Source organism: Gossypium arboreum, chromosome 9 (assembly GCF_025698485.1).
Source record: "Gossypium arboreum isolate Shixiya-1 chromosome 9, ASM2569848v2, whole genome shotgun sequence".
NCBI lineage: Eukaryota > Viridiplantae > Streptophyta > Magnoliopsida > Malvales > Malvaceae > Gossypium > Gossypium arboreum.
In genome coordinates, this window is record NC_069078.1 from 73446186 (window position 1) to 73464253 (window position 18068).

At 30.5% G+C, this 18068-nt stretch overlaps 1 protein-coding gene across 1 annotated transcript; it reads right to left on the minus strand.

Moving 5' to 3' along the window:
• Positions 1-11967: 11967 nt before the first annotated feature.
• LOC108456244 (transcription factor MYB46-like) lies at positions 11968-16273 on the minus strand. Its single transcript, XM_017754842.2, has 2 exons — positions 15532-16273; positions 11968-12760 (listed from the first exon to the last, which is right to left on the minus strand). The coding sequence occupies exons 1-2, from the start codon at positions 15813-15815 to the stop codon at positions 12079-12081; spliced, it is 966 nt and encodes a 321-aa protein (XP_017610331.1). The 5' UTR covers positions 15816-16273; the 3' UTR covers positions 11968-12078.
• Positions 16274-18068: the final 1795 nt, after the last annotated feature.

Sequence of the window (18068 nt, forward strand, 5' to 3'; positions counted from 1 at the left end):
TTACTACTTGGCGTGACCAGTTACACCATCCTGGATCATAAATGATGCGAAAATTAATTGAGAATTCATATAAATATTCAATTAAAGAATCAGAAGATTCTTTAATTTAAAGAATTCTCATTTGTTGTTTGTTCTCAATGAAAATTGATTATTAGAAACTCACTAGCTAAAGTTGAGATTTAATGTTTTGCATTTCTGAAATGAATATGTGTAACACCCCTAACCCGTATCCGCCGCCGTAATGTGGTTTTGAGCATTACTACCATTTACGATCACTAAAAAATTTAAATACTTACCGATTCAATGCATCATATAAATAAATATATTACCATTCAATCAACAGTTTGACAGTTGTATAAGCATCAAACAGCAACATTGTTAGTATACTTGCACATATCTCATATAAATTCAACACTGATATACCTATTTTCTCGACATATCACACTTGAGTTTAATAATAGTCTCAATTACATAATTTCCTTGTATCAACATATCAAAGATAATCATATATGTACATGTCATGAAACATATCATGCTCTTACCGTTTCTTCATAAGCATATATCATTCATTTCATTATATCAATATTTCATGCTCCATCATTTCCATATATTTTATGTATATTTATTCCGTAATAGTTTATATCAAACTTAACATAAATTATATTTCATGTACTTATACTTATTTCGTTTATCTATCTTCATAATTATTTCATATAACCATTCGTCATCTGATACATATTACCTGAATATCAATTGTTCAACAGATGCTAGAGCGTCTCCCATCCACGGTCTTATTTATCTTTGACATGATGCCATAGTAACTTTCAACTATGGTCTTACTCATTTTCTGTCATGTTGCCATGGTATCTTTCAACCATGGTCTTGTTCATTTCATATCACGTTGCCATAGTATCTTTCAACCATGGTCTTACACATTTCATATCAGGTTGCCATGGTATCTTTCAACCATGGTCTTACACATTTTATATCAGGTTGCCATGGTATCTTTCAACCATAGTCTTACACATTTTATATCAGGTTGCCATGGTATCTTTCAACCATGGTCTTACACATTTTATATCAGGGAGCACACTCCCGCGAACCTCATCCTTGCAGCGGGATTACCAGTCCGAGCTAAATCCTCGCAATATAAACTCATAGAGTATTGTCGGGATTACCATCCAAAGCTAAATCGCAACGACAATTACTCTAATGAGCTTGGATCCGAATTACCAGTCCAAAGCTAAATTCAGACCCTAATTCGGATTACCCGTCCGGCTAAATCCATTTACACATATTCTTCGGAGGGCTATATCAGATAGGATCACCCGTCCTGCTAGATCCTTTTTACCGTCAATTCCTTTTCGAGATCCATCGAATTTTCCTTTCATTCAACCGGATTTCTTCCCATTTTATCAAATATATCAATGTTTTATAAATTTTCATACAATGAACATTCAAATCATATTCACATCAATAACATACAACCTCAAGCATTTCAGAATATAATTCAAGTTACACGAACTTACCTCATTGATTGCTCGTGTTTATTATTTCATTATTCTGATATATTTTCTTTTCCATGATCAGGTCTCGTATTTGTGTCGTCCGGATCTTTATAAATAAATTTGATCATCATTTTCATTCATTTCATATTCTAATACATTTAATTAATGCTCTAGGAAAAATTACCATTTTGCCCCTAAACTTTTAATTAATGATGATTTCATCCTTAGGGACAGGAAAGTAAAATTCTTGCAATTTAATCCTTATTTCCAACTATTATTCTCATATATATTGATAACAGTCCATGAATTCTATAAAATATCAAAATTTTCCATAATTTCAACACTTTTCAATTTAATCCCTAAAACATGTTTTCCCCCGATCTTGAACTAAATTGATAATTTCGTTAAATTTTTGTAATTTAAATAATAAAATAATCTATTTCATGCAATTTAGTCATTTCTGACATTTTTACAAAATTGCCCATAAAATTTTACTTTTATTCAATTTAGTCCCTGAGCCTAAAACATGCAAATTAGCCATGCTAGATGAATATTCATACATATTTTCCTCCTCCTCCTCTCCATTCCACATCCTTAATTTATATAACATACAACAAGTAACATTATCAATAATTTCACTATTTACTTATATGTACATTCAAAACTGTCCATTTGCGTCATAGTCACTAAATTATTTATATATTAAGCTACAGAACTCGAAATTAAGATCCGTTAATTTTTCCTGAAACTAGACTCACATTTATTCTTATCATAAAATTTTCAGAATTTTTGGTTTAGCCAATTAGTACAGTTTATTCATTAAAGTCACCCCTGTTCTGCTGTCTGACAATTCTGACCCTTCTTCACTAAAAATTAGTTATCTCCTTTTACAGAATTCAAATGATGTTCTAGTTTGTTTCTGATAAAACTAGACTCATTCAGTATTCTATAAATATAAATTTAAGCCTCTAATTATTTTTCTTCATTTTTTTATTATTTTTAAAAGTCTGAACAGGGGAACCTAAATTCATTCTGACCTTGTCTCACAAAATTCATTATATATCAAAATTTACAAATTCATTGCTTACACTGTTTCTTCTATGAGAAACTAGACTCATTAAGATTTAATTCCATATTTTTTCATCTTCTAATTCAATTTATAAAATTTATGGTGATTTTCAAAGTTAGACTACTGCTGCTGTCCATAACTGTTTTAGTGCAAGATATTAATTACCATGTTATAACACCCTTATTTTCTTTTTCTACACCATTTCTCATCACTTTCTCTTATTTTCTCTTCACTAACATATCAAGAACATAGGACCTTATGTAATAAAACTCTACTATAACATTATTTCCATGATTTATCAACAATAACAAACTTAAAACATATTGAAATCTTGATGTACTTACCTTATTCTCTTGATACCAATCTTTAACTTGATTTTCTCTCCTCCAGCTTCTATTTCTTGAATCCAACTTGATATTCTAACTCCCCATGTTCTCCTTAACATTTTCTCTCTTGGTAGCTATGGAAATTCATTTGATTTTGGGTGAAAATGGTGAATTTTTGGTAAAGGACCAAATTGTAAAGAAAGTAAAACTTTCTTTCTTCCTCTCTTTCTCTCACGTTAGTTTGCATGGAAAGGAAAGATGATGAAAATTCTTCATCTTTCTTTCCTTATATACTAAATAAATAATAATAAAATAATATTAAATATCTCATAAAATATTAATAAAATAATATTTATCTAATTAATTAATTTAAAATATCATTAACATAATCATTACATTCTAGAATTCTCTCTCTTACTAATTGACCATTTTGCCCTTCATGATCTTTTAGAATTCCATCCTTGAGTCATCATTTAATTTGGTAAAATTGCAATTTAGTCCCTCATAGTTCTTTACTTATTCAATTTGGTCCTAATTCATCCATTTTCCTTAGTTTCTAGATCATTCTACCCTTAAAATATTTACACTATTGGTCCTTCAACTTTTTCATATTTACACTTTAACCCTTTAAGTCTTGAGTATTTACTCTTAGGCAACAAAACTTTTCTAACTTTTACAATTTAGTCATTTCCTGAATCAAGATATCATAATTTACTTCCCAATGTTGCCATAACTCAAAACTTCCCTTTTTATCACTTTATTTCCTTATTTTATTATATCAAGGATAATATATTACTGTAAAGTTTTTCAGGGTATTACAATATGGGCCCATTCATCCACCATGTGGATGGTTTTGATATAATATGATTTTTGTAGATGGATCTACAAAATAATCACATACATTATCAACTCGCAACTTATCGTTTGCGAGATTGCTTGTTTAAATGATTAATTTCAGATTATGCAATTAAAACAATTCATCTTACTAATGTTGGTGAGTTTATATCCAAAGTTTTTAATGATTATTACAATAACTTTCCAAAATAACCACTTTTGACATCCTAGGTACATGCCATTACTAATAATGAACATATTTCTCCACTTACAGTTTGGGATCGGCCTGGGATGCTGATTCAACGATCTGACTTTAACTTATCCTACGCACGGAAACAAACCGTACGCTGAGTATGAACTAAGTGTTATTTCTATAATCTGAACACTTAATAACATAACATACACTTAAAATCATATAATAATCATAAATATTCAATTATTCATTTCATAGATAAATTCTTTATAACTCATTCAATCTTTATCATCTATTAACCCGATTAGCTTTTCAAAATAAATTCACAAATCATTTAAAACAATAATATTTTTCATTCATATGTCTCACTTACACTTCTGTTCACTATTCAATTTCAGTAAATAATATTCAATTATTACATTTCATTCAGTAACCTGTATAATCCAAGCTCAATCAGTTAATATTTTTCAGTGTCACTCAATTTACCGGTTTCATTTAGTAACATTCAATTATTCAGTAGCAGTTAGTTATTCAGTAACAATCATTTGCTCAATAGCAATCAGTTATTCAGTAACGATCAATTATTCAGTAACAGTTAGTCATTCAGTACTTTTATTTACCCCTATTAACATGACTCAGACACTGACGAATACACGGATCCAACCATCACACTAGTACAGTACGACACATAGTGCCTCATCGGCCAAGCCGAAGTAAACAGTAATAGTAACAGTACGACACACAATGTGCCTCATCGACTTAAAGTCGAAGTAACAGTACAGCACTTATAGTGCCTCATCAACTCAAGGTTGAAGTATCCCTGAACACTTCCAATCCTACGGCATGCCAACTATATCTGACTTAGCTCGAATACTATTAATAGGGTTTTCAATTTCATTTTCAAATTTTTTTCAACCAATACACATTTTAATTAATCACATATATTCTCTAATCAATACAATTCACTATTTTAAATAACAAATATTTAAATTTCACAATGATCACATATTCATAATTAATTTCATCACATTCTCAATTAATATATTTTTCAAATATAACATGCATCCAATATTCAATTTTCATATCAACCACATATATCCATATAAATTCAATTCAATAACAATTACTAATACTTACCTTAATTTCTTACATTAACATATAAACCGAATATAAAAGTTAATAATTAAAATTCAAATTATTTACCAACTCAATTTTAAATTCAATACCAATGCTCAAATATCATATAAATTATAATTTCACAAATACTCAATTCAATATCAAATATACTACACTTACCTTAATTTTCTTACCATAAATATTTAAATTAAAATATAACAATTAATAATTAAATTCGGATTATAAAAATACAAACCGTAATTTCTCGAATTATTCTTCGTCCACCTTTTCTTTTCCTTTCTTCGTCGATGCCTCAGGTGTGATGTTAGCTACGAAAAATTAAGATAATTTTCATAATCATTAATACAATACTAATTTACATTTAATATTTAAATTTGTTACTCAATTTCTATTTAATTTCTACTTTAATTTCAATTTTAATCTTAACTAAATTCATTTACTTTTTCTATCTCAATTCATACTTTGTTTCTACTCAACTTTCAACCAAACTTAGACATAGCTATCTAAATTTCATCATAAAACCCTAATGTCAAAATTCTTACAATTTAGTCCCTACTAGGTAAAACTAATAGCTTCTTTTATAATTTAATCCTTTAATCAATTCTAACTAAAAATTCTATCAATTTAATCCCTAATTCAATCATTTGTTCAACATGAACTATACTCAAAAACCTAGGAAATTTCAAAATCTCAACTAAATTTCTAAAACTTCGTTCTAAAACTTCTAAAACATTAAAATTAAAAGAAAAGGACTTAATTGACTTACCTTTAAAGCTTAAAGCTTCAAATCCTTAAATTTCCCTTTTTTTTCTTTCTTTACTTCCTTCCTTCTTTGTTTCTTTCATGCTATTCTGTTTCTTTCCTTTTATTTCATTTACTTTATATATTAATAATATACTTATATAATAAGTAAATATACATGTATTTCACAATTGTATGTATATTAGTATTACACATGTCATTATATGCACCATACATTTGTCAACTTTTAATTAATATAAAATAATATTAATACAATAATATTTACTTAAATAATAAGTAAATACATACATGTATTACAAATGTATGTATAATATTTATTACACATGTATTTTATTTTTACCATACACTTGGTACTCATTTTGGTTTATTTGCTTATTTAGTCCCTTCAATTTTCTTTATTCTATAATTAAACTTTCACACTTTATTCAACTTAATCATTTTATCTAATTATCCTTAATTTAAGCTAATTCACTTCAGAAACTGAGACCCGAAAGTACACTTTTTCGATAACCGTAAAATTCGGGTCGCTACAGAGAATAATCAAGTGTTATATACCATCTAATATTTTAATTTGATTCAAAGTCCCAGTAAAACAATCAATTGGAATAAATAATAGATTGATCAGTTCCAAATATGAAAATTACTCTAGATGGTCATATAGTGGAGGCGGGTGCTCCAGAAGAGACCTAAGACATAACTAATAAGTAAAACTTCAGAAGAGATTCAGGTACCTGAAATTGAATTTTAAAATAATGAAAATAAGAGATCTCGATAAGTTATGTCAATTCGAGAAAATGTGGAATCGAATAATAAAAGTGGTTGATAATGATTTTGCATACAGTATTATTATAATGAAATAAAAAGAAGATCCTGAATAAATCTATTGAGAAATATAGATATAGAAATAAATTGATCAAAATAGAAATACGCAACTCAAGTACAATTAAATTTGTGGAGTTTTTGGACCAGTAGTCCAAATATCTAAAGGTATAAAGCAAGCAAAGGTGCAATTAAAGTAGTTTTGCAAAAGCGGAATAAAAATATGAATTTTTTCGCTAAGTCCTGACATTGAATATGAAAAGATATAATATTCTTTTGTGGTGGATGTAATAACCTTTACATATATTATTAAATTGACGATTCATAAACGATTTAACTTGCGTCTAATGGATATTGTTACAACCTTTTATGAATCACTATATAGTAAAGTTTATATTAAAATATCTGAAAGATTTAAAATGCTAGAAGCATATTGAAATTTTTGAGAAATTTTTCATTTATATGAATTGAAATAATTGAACATATGTGGTAAATTTGACTTAGTCAATAGTAGATGAAATAGGATTATAAAATGATCCAAAATACCTAATTGTATTTTTATAGAATGATCATGATTAAAGTTTACTATGATTATTGTTGAAATTCCTAAAGAGATCAAAATATGTTTCCCCAAAATTTTTCCTCACTCATAATTTTTAAAATAATGGTGGTATAAATGCTTAGCAATACATTCAAATAGTCATTTGAAAAACTAGTATTCAAGATTGAATACATAGAATATGAGAAAGTATGTTATGTTTTCATGAGGGGGAGTAAATACATGTTGTACTCTTTTTCCCTTAACCGAGGTTTTGTCCCATTGGGTTTTCCTGATCGTGTACTCTTTTTCCTTCATTAGGTTTTTATCCTACAAGGTTTTTCTTAATAAGGTTTTAACGAGGCACATTATCTACCAATGGACATCCAAGGGGGAGTATTATGAATATCTCATTAAGTGAATGTCTATCATGATTAAGATAATGTTTCAATGTACTTTAAATTCTAATAGTTATTAGAATTAGATCTTTACTTCTTTTATACTTCTTACGCCTATAAATAGAAACTCTGATGAAACATTGTAATCATCCTTTTGATCAATAAAATTAATTCTTGGTTGCTCTCATATTTTCTTTGTTCTTTATTCTTCCTGTCTCTCCTTATTTTATAACAAATATCAATTAAAAATATTTAATAATCAACATCATATAAAAATTACTTTAAACTTATATAATTTATTTAAATTATTTAGTTGTTTAATAAATAATATTTTGAACTTTAAAACTTCTAACAAAATTTTTGATAAATTATTTTATATTGTATTTAAAAATATATATTTATTTATTTTTTTAGCGTAAAATAGTTTTAAAAATTTCAATTTTTTAATTTTTAAGAAGTTTTAAAGGTGTATATGGAAAATTCATTTTAAAAATTCTTTTAAAATGGTTTTATTTTAATCTTATTGATAAAGAGATATTTTAATTTTAATGTTTGAAAATTATTTTTCAAGATATTAAAAGTCAAAATGTTTTTAAATCATTTAAACATTTTTAGGGAAAATGTTAAAAAAATTGTTGAAAAGATAAATTTAATCTTGACTGAAAAGATATTTATTTTTATATTTTATAATTTATAAAAATTCTAATTGAAATTACTTTTATTTTTCTAGTTTAAATTGTTTTTATAAAATAGTAAACATATTTTTAATTAATAATATTAAAAATACTGACAATGTTAATTTATCTTAGAATTATAATTTTTTAACGTTTCTATCATTTTAATAAACAAAATTAAGTAAAATATATTTAAATTTTATACATTTTAATATTAAAAGTGTTGGTGCTTTTGAATCTTTGTGAATTTTTTTTTTCAATTCATTCATAGAAGCATATTTCAAATTTTTTAGATTAAATAAAACTTGTAAAATTATCCACATACTTTGTAATAAAATCTAGAAGCAAATGTTCTTCCTACTGTTACAACAGAAGATGTAGCAACCTTGTTCCCACTTCCGAGCAAAAACTCTGCTTTATTAAAATCCTATGACCTTAGAGGACCGAAGCATCTCCCACCAACGTATTCCTCTCACTTTTGATTGTTGCTGCCTTATGAAAGAATGCCTTCAACCACAAAATCCTTGAAACTAATGCCAAGTCGACTCCTAATCTTATGGGTTCTCCATAGTTCCAGCTGGCCTACCCCATTGCTCCCAATCTCAGCTTCAATAGACGTCCCTCTCTTTGCTACTCCAAAATCAGACTGATTCCTTGTTTAAAGAATATTTTAAAACTTCAAAACTTAAAAGCAAGCTCCAAACACGACTCACCTGGACATCAGAAAACAATGAAAATGAAAATGATTAATGCATCAACCCCTTTAAAATCTCCTCACCAGCTCAATCATAAAATCCCCCCTAAACACCAAATACCTTTCAAATAAGTCTCTGACCCTTCAAACAACATGGAGTATAAATAGCAGCAAAAATCACCTTCACATTACACTTACACCACTCACCTTTATCAGCAACCACATTAGATAGCACCAAAATATCATTCAACACAAATTTACCCCTCTCCCAATTAGCAATAAACCCACCCAACTACCCAGAGAAGGAGAAATATGAAACCAAAATCAGAATTAAGCCATACTAAATCAATCCGATGAGTTAATACTCTTGAATCAACACCAATCTAGCAATGCTTCGTAGTACTTTACTCAAAGTGCCCAAATTCACCAACTTACTCGCGCCTCAAAAATCCAAGAACGTAGTTCCCAGTTAACTTAACTCCCCTAACTTCCAAAATACATACCAAGTCCTTTTTAATAAGATCGTCGTAACCATCAGCTTGTAGCCCACTAATTTCCCAAAATTAGAGTCTCCTCCCCCTCTCTTTTAGATAAATTTCTTTCCATTTCTAAAGTCAGTATTTGATAATGAGACATTAGCCACCAAACACTTGCTCTTCTTCTTTTGGCTTTCACCTCGAAACTCCTTTGATTATACCTTTTGCAACCCTCCTTTTTTTTTTTTTTAGCCTATTATCCACTTCTTCTAGCTCTCTCAACAACTTAACTTTTCTAATCCGATCACCACCAACATTTGACTCGACGCAATTTGGAAAACTTAGAATCTCCGTAGTCCTAGGGGAATCACCCTGGCTCTCCTCTTCCTTAAACCATAGTCTATCTCAAAGCCCACTGCACCTTTTAAAATAACCTTACCCTCCTCACAGGCCCTCTTTTGGCTCAATCATCCTTCCCTTGGCTTGCGTGAACATCCATTGACGACCCCTCATCTTTATTAGAATTTCTTTCCAGTGTCTTTTTCCCTATCGCTTCTACCTTTCTTCCATGGAAAAACTCGAATCAATATCACATCCACGATATTGATTAATTACATTGCGACCAAATTCATTAACACGAACACTGTATTACTTATTTCCCACTTGAAGTTGAACCATCTCATCAATTCGAGATGAACACTCTGTTAAAATTTGTATATTTGCTCTCATAAAGGAACTAGGATGTAAAGTCGCACTGTCAACAGATACATATTCAACCCATCTTTCACCAATATTCTGAGAAGTAAGCGAACCCACGGATGAATCAGTACCCCCTACATGCTAGCCACATTCTTCGACTATCCACCTTCATATTCCCGACCAACGCTACTTCTTTGTGAAGCAAAAATCCAGAGTATCCCAATGGTTTGAACTGACATAATCCAAAACTTCCACACTCTCAAACATCAACAGAGTCATAGACCTAGATAATCTCATAATCGTCGCCCCCTAATACCCATTCCTGCAATATCCTTGGCTAGCTCCTTACTCTTATAAAACCTTTTACACCACCCAATCAAACTTGTATGCAAAACATATAATTTCTCCACACCAATGGTAATATTTCCATCATTCTCTTTAACCTTTACCCTAGACTCGTCTTAAACACCCTTGATATTGGGTCCTCGACTCCTTTTTTCTCCAAAAAAGTGAATGACCTTCGAAATTTACCAAGTTAACAGTCAACTGATTATTAAACATCCAACAATCGTTCATTCTCCATATGGCTCTTCTAGCATCCTCCATGCAAGAAAATCTAATGAAATCGAATCTTCTACCTTTTATACTTGTTTTGCTTAGTACGAAGGCATGTGGTAACCAATTAACAAATGCTTCAGCCATCACAACTCAGTCTATCTGGGAGATCGCTAACAAAGACTCACACAACCGCTCTTCTCCATGCTGATCTTGTTCCTTGATGATGCCGTCCTCGCCTTTAATCTTGTACAACTGGAATCAATTTAAGGTGGATTAAATTTTTATCCATTGGCGGCAATGAAGAGAATGGAAAAGTTTAAAATTGCTTGGACTCACATTTTATTATTTTGTCCTATTCCTTGGTATAAGTAGTGCAACAACAATATTGTAACAAAGATAAATGGAATTAATGCAGAATAATAAAAATGATTTCAGTTACATTTTATATGAAAAATATCATATTATAATTCGCAATATCACATGTATAACATATTTTTAAAAATGAGTATTACCGTAAAAATTCCATATCAAGGTTTTATTATATTTGTTATTAAAATGTAATCATCTCTGGGATATTTGTCTCTCAACTTAGCATCGATTTGGTGTTGAATTATTTAGGCTTATTGAAAATCTCAACTTAGATTGGGAGAGTGTTGGTGAATGGAGATGCTGGGCGTGTACGTCGTTTATGGGGAACTCTGCATCATTTTTTTTTTTGCAGTATGGTTGGAGGTTGAATCATATTGAAAAAAAAAATGGAAACTTTCTTATATTCTTATTACCGTGGATTGTCAAGGCTTTGAATTAGATGATCTCACGAATTGATGAGTGGTCAATTGATTTGACTGAAGTTTATTTTTTTAGCACTTTCATATTGCCAAGTGCAATTGAGTTGAAGCAAAAGAAGCAGTTTTATCCTGTTTTTTTTCTCTTGAGCTTTTAAGCATTAATGAGCAAATCTTGGAATATCTCTGCTGAGATTTTCTTTTGTTTTGAGTTGGTGAAGTGAGTTATGTTTTGACTTGGAGGGGTATACTTGAGGAGATTTCCAAGTCTTTTGAGTATTTTGGTGTTTGCTTGTGTCTTGTTTGGGTTTTTTATATCATTTTTCTGTTTCTTAGTTTCCTGTGATGTGAGCTGCTTATTTAGGTGTTGTTTCCTTGTATTTAGGTTTTTTTGGGTTGAGCTTGTGCTCTATGAATTGTTAGTCTTATGCTAGCTATTAATAAAACTTTTGGCTTAGAAAGATTTTTTTTTTTTTTTTTTACTTTGTACATCAATCTCAATAACATTCCTTGAGATGTTCCCTTCCAAAAGTTGTTCAAATACATGGATATATATATATATATATTGGAGGTTTATAATTATAACTAAAGTTTAGAATTAACTATTTTCAGCTTTGGAAATCAAGAAAAGGAAAGGAAGAAACATCTTTCATCAAATTCTCCATGTCCCATTCTCCAACTTTTAGCTCCTCTCCTATCCAAAAACTCCCAACGTCGTCGCTGTCTATGTTTATCGACATGTTATTATTCTTGTTGCTTCTAACACCGCTAGTATTTATGATATTGGAACCATTGTTGATGTTCCCATCAACTGAGTTTTCAATTTTAAGGTTTTTCCCAATGCTTTCTAATGGAGGCACATATAACTCCCTTTCTATCCCATTATCAACACTTCCAAATATCTCACTTTCACCCAAGGAACTGTCCCCGTTCACCTCAGCCTGTGTCACACATGAGCCTGTCGGATCAAAGTATCCGACGGGCCCAACAACGTTTTTGCCATGCTGGAGCATCAGTAAAGAGTTGCCGGAATGGTTAAGGACCATGGATTGCAAGAAAGAATTCGACCAAGCCGATGATAAATCCAGGTACATTGGCGGAACCTCATGTTCAAGCATCGTCATGAGCCGTGCCGCCATGGCATCTTTGTTAGGCTCCAACGATGAATCACTGGCGTTATGTGAGGCAGTAGATGATGAATGCTTTAGCCTTTTCTTGATTGTTGAATTCCAAAAGTTCTTTATTTCATTGTCCGTACGACCAGGCAGGCGAGCCGCTATTTGAGACCACCTGATTAGAGGGGTTTGAAAGAGTCAGCATGTTTTCATCAGTAGTATATGAAAAAGTGTCGTTAGGTTTTGCATGTTTCTTGAATAAATAAAATGCATGAATGCTTCAATTCTAAACAAGAGTGTGTTTTAAATTGAGGTTAGAAGCAAACAACACAAATTTTCAATGCCATTTTCCAATTCAAGGAGCTTAAAACAATCATAATTTTTGTTCTAAAAATAATACTTAATGAATTATTGATGTGTAAGTCTCATACTCCATCAATGAATAAAATATAACTCATCATCATTAAATTAAACAAAAAACATAGAAGACTTGTAAGAAAATACTAATAATTTTATTTAAACATATTGAACATCAATCATAACTATCATAAATAAATATTAATAACTCTTGAATTTATAATATTAGGTTTAATGGAGTTTAGAGTCTAAGTCTTATTAAATTTTTAGGGTTTTAGATTATTTATAAGTCCTCCACTATTTTTTATTTATTTAATGATAATGTGTCATATTATTATCCATCAATAGTATATATGTGAGACTTATGCACAGATAATGCATCAAATATTGTCTCTTAAATATATAATTAAATTAACTATGGTAATGTCAATCACATGCATTTTTTCATGCATGGCCCTAATTAAATTAACTATAGTAATGGCAACCACATGCATTTTTTTCATGCATGGCCCTAAAGAGGAGACATAAATCTTATATTAGATGTAAATTAGAATTGATATATATTATTTGGTACTATTAATAGAATATTTTAATTCCATAAATATGATTGAAATAGTGGGAAGTGATTTCAAAAGACCAAAGCAAAAATGCCTCTGAAAAAAAAGAAGTGTACATTGCTATTTGCATAAAGGAATGTATACGTCAAGGAAGTGCAAAAGCCTCATCTCAAAATATTGGTATATCATATAGAAGATCTATGTTTTTGTTTAGCCTTTTTTTTCTTTCCTAAATAATATCTTTCCCTTGCAAACTAAAAGTTAGATTTGATTATAGAGTCTTGATACATTACAAAAACGTCTTTCATTTCACTTCCAACTTTATGTATCCGTATATAGAGTATGCAAACCAAACAATCAAATCATGTTCAACAATTAAAAAAAAAAAAACCCTATAATTTTCATGCTACTTTCAGCTTCATATTTCCATAAATAGAGTATCCAAATACTAAAAATGGACAAACTTTGACTGATTCATGTGCATATATTATATATGTCCATAGACTTGTAATTTATAATTACTTTTTGCTTCTTATCTCTCCACCAACTACCCTAAACACCCATGATTCAAGTGCTTTATGGCATGCATGTGCAAATTAGCTACCAAACAACAAAGAGAGCTCTTGATTGGTGCTTATCTTTTTTGATCCTCAAATTACTCCACAGGTCTTTCCACATCAGCTTCCCACTCAGCCCTTCATGTTTTGTCTTAGTTAGAATTTCCTCATAAGTTTTGGGAGCTTATGAACTAGTTTCACTTTATGTAGGTATAAATCTACACAAAGAAAGAAAAAGCCCTCTTCCATCTAATAAACCCCATATTTCCTTGAATTCATGTCATCTAAGTTTATAATTTTGAGTTCCTAATATCTCTTACACACTCATTTTATTTAAAGGTGAAACCAAAAATTCGATTTAAGAGAGTTGAGTTTGTATTTGTGTTATGTATGTATAATGCTATAACTAAAATGAAAAATAAAATTGCTTGTGAGAACTTTAAATTTAAATGTACTAGCCTGATGGTCAAGGTTGTTCACCACTTCAGGTGTAACCTGAGTTTGAGTTGTATTAGTTGTTTGAGTTTTGTCTTGTATTGTAATTCACAAAAAAAAATAATGTATAAATTTATTTTAATGAAGATAAAAACAATTCTAAAAAATAACTAAAGAAAATATATTTTTCCATGTGAAAAGAAAAGTAGGATTATAGCTAAGTACATTCTTTAAGTATTTCTCTATTATTGGCATAAAAAATATTAACATAATAATTAATGTTAGAAAATCTATTTAATCGAATAAAAAGGAATAGAGGTATTATGCTAATTAAAATGAGGTCAATCAAAATTAAAAAGTGGTAATAAGTTTACCTTATGGATGTACGAATTTTACAAAGGAAGGCCAAATTAAACTTTCTGGGGAGGGGAAAATTATAATTATACCTTACTTGCAAGTGAAAATTTAAGATATTTATTTGCAAGGATTATCAAAAGTTCTGAGGCCAACCGGAGCTTCTGCTTATCGCCCCTGTACTTATTTAGACAATAATCTAGGTTGAGGCCTGAGGGGATTATATATGCCGTATAATTATGTAGAAGACTATGATCATATGTATGTATGTATGCATCTCCTTCTTGTTATATGTTGGTTTTAATGAATAAAACGTTGGCTTACTAAAAAAAAAAAAGAAAAAGAAAGGTTTCACCGTTTCACCCGATGAAGCAAACAATTAGAATATTTCTAGCTAATGAATGTGCCGTGTACTATACCTAGTAAGAATGTTATAGAGCTAATAACCTAGAAAAAAAAATAGAGTTTGAAATAGAAGACATAGAAAGAGGTTCATGCTGGAGTTAACTACTGTAGGTGATTGGCATAAAATTTTGGAAGAGAAAAAGATCTGATCACTCTACTTTGCTCTTTCACTTCAATGAAAATTTAACTGGATTAATCCAAGAAAATGAACAACGAGAAGGGAAATAAGTTACCTTAACATGTAAAATAATTAGCTTTGCATGCAAGATATAGAAGTGCACCTGTTGCCAAGAATGGAGTGTAAATAGGCTATAAGCTCTTGTTCCTGAGGCGAAAACGCGCCTCGTTTGAGATCGGGTCTGAGATAATTTATCCATCGAAGCCGGCAGCTCTTGCCACACCTCTGCAGGCCAGCATTTCTAGCCACATCACTCCAACAACCCTGGCCATTTGTTAGCATATAGGTGACGAGCTTGTCGTCTTCCTCTGGCGACCATAACCCTTTCTTATGCTTATTGGTACCATTACTAATGTCACCCTTCATGGATGGAGGCTGCCTCATCATCAAACCAATATCTCCTAAGAGAGAAATTAATTGAGAGATAAGCCTTGGATGCTATCCAACAACCACAACAATAATCTTGGTGGGTTATTTTTGTTGATCCTAACTAGTTTGATCATATAGATTAGTGGGCACACTTTATAGATTGGAACTAAAAGAGGAAAAGAGAGAGAAAGGAGAAGGCTTCATGGAGCGAAATGGTGCTCATGATGATGCTGATGGTTGTGGGGTTTGCTTAGAATACAGGGAAGAAAGGAGAGAGAAAGAGAGTTGGTTGATGGGTCTAAGTAGACAACGGTTTGGAAGGGGACTTGAGAGAGAGAGAGAGAGAGAGAGAGAGAGAGAGAGAGAGAGAGAGAGAGAGAGAGAGAGAGAGAGAGATAAAGATAATGATACAGGAAGAAAAGAGAGGGTGATCCTCTTGTCATTGACTCTAGGATCTTTTCTTTCATTTCCTTATATTTTTCTTCACTCACAAGGTAATCATCACATATATATACAAATTGAAAAAAAAAATTATTTAAAAAAAAAAATGAAAAGCAACTAAAGAATGGAAAAATAAACATAAATCTAATAGACATTGGTTTGTAACCAAGCCAAGATTTTAATTTGCTTCAAACTCACATAATGTTTCCTTTTCCCATCTCATGAACCCCCAACACACACGTGAATTTGAAGCTACAGATATGGGTAAGAGTGACTAAAAATAATAGAAGATAATTGGATAATTCATACCATGGTTGCGAATTTAGTTGTGGATGTAAGTGTCGCAAACATTATTTAGCATGATGCGGATTGATAAGTGCTGATTGTAACTATAATTTATGCCTTTTTTTATTTAGTTTTAGTTAGTTTCTTAAGTTGCATTTATTCATAGTATTTTAGTGTAATTTGCATTCATGCATATATTTTGCATTCTTTATAGTTTTAGTAGATTTTTAAAAATATTTTATGTGTTTTTAAGTATTTAGAATTAAGTATTTTATGACAATTTTGTAGGTTAAATCGAGCATGAAACTAAGGATCGAGAATGTGTAGAAGGCAAAATAAGGAAGCAAAACGCGAAATGGCCAAAGGAGGGGCTGTAAGTTGGCGTTGTAACACCTGGTCCGAGTGCTGCGGTGCCCCGTCTTGTGGTGTGGGTGTTTTGGCCCAGTTTCATCTACTTTCAACCCTTGTTGGCCCTTCAATGCTAAGTTGGATTTGTTGGGATGATCTCGTCTATATACTTTATGTACTTGTATTTTTTTTGAATAAATTGGTCTAAGAAATTTATCATTATCATTAATATCTTTTGTATAATATCCTTAAATGGTTTTTGCACAAAAAATAAAATGAAAGCAAATATGATCTCATTAATTATCTAACATTTAACTAACACTAAATTACATTATGTGGTCAGATTATAGTGTAAGAAGACAACTTGTATTATTAGATAATCCAAACCAGTTCGTAGTTTAATAGAAATTAAGCAAGTTGATTAAAAGACTATTATGTCATTTATCAAGTCCAAATAGGGAGATATCTTGTCTTGAGTATTGAAGTAGAAGACTCTCAGAAGATAAACATATATAGATGTGATTGATTGGACTAACAGTACATCAAACAAGACTTGAGTAGAATAAACCCTAGATCCACTTACGGATTTATTCGCATGTAACATTCATAGTGTGGTTTACCTTAATCCTAAGCAAGTGACAGATTATGTGTGTGTGACTTGTATGCTTTGATGTATTAAAAGCTTGAGTTCAATTGGCAATAGAGCCAAAATCTAGAATGTTAGGTATACAACTTCTATATGACACAACGTCACTTATAATAGTGGAACTCATAGCCCAATAAAGGGTAAATGATATCCTCTCTCATTGGTATTACATGATAGATGAAAAGTAACGCGGTCATGAGTCATTTGACTTAAGATGAATGGTTTAAATACTACTTGGTAACAATTGACTTTTCATGAAGGAAGACGTAATCATGAGATAAAATAGGACCATATTGGGAGAATATATTTTATCTTAAAGAGATTAATGATAATTTATGAGAGTAACACACATATGATAAAGCCATTAGATGAACACTTGATTTAGTAGCTTTTGTAATGGTATATAATGGAGAAAGCTTAGTCATGGTACTTTAGTGTAATGACTACATGACTAAATAATGTTGTAATTAATAGACGAAGAGCCGGAACTCAATTATAAATTATATGAGCCCTAATTATATATGTTCAATCAATCCCTCCGTTAGCTTGAT

What these genes read in the sequence shown, in the direction of transcription:
- LOC108456244 (XM_017754842.2), bottom strand. Translation starts at nt 15,815, where the DNA reads ATGATGAGGCAGCCTCCATCCATGAAGGGTGACATTAGTAATGGTACC. An exon ending in CACTCCATTCTTGGCAACAG is followed by an intron (nt 12,761 to 15,531) that starts GTGCACTTCTAT and finishes CCCTCTAATCAG; the next exon opens with GTGGTCTCAAATAGCGGCTC.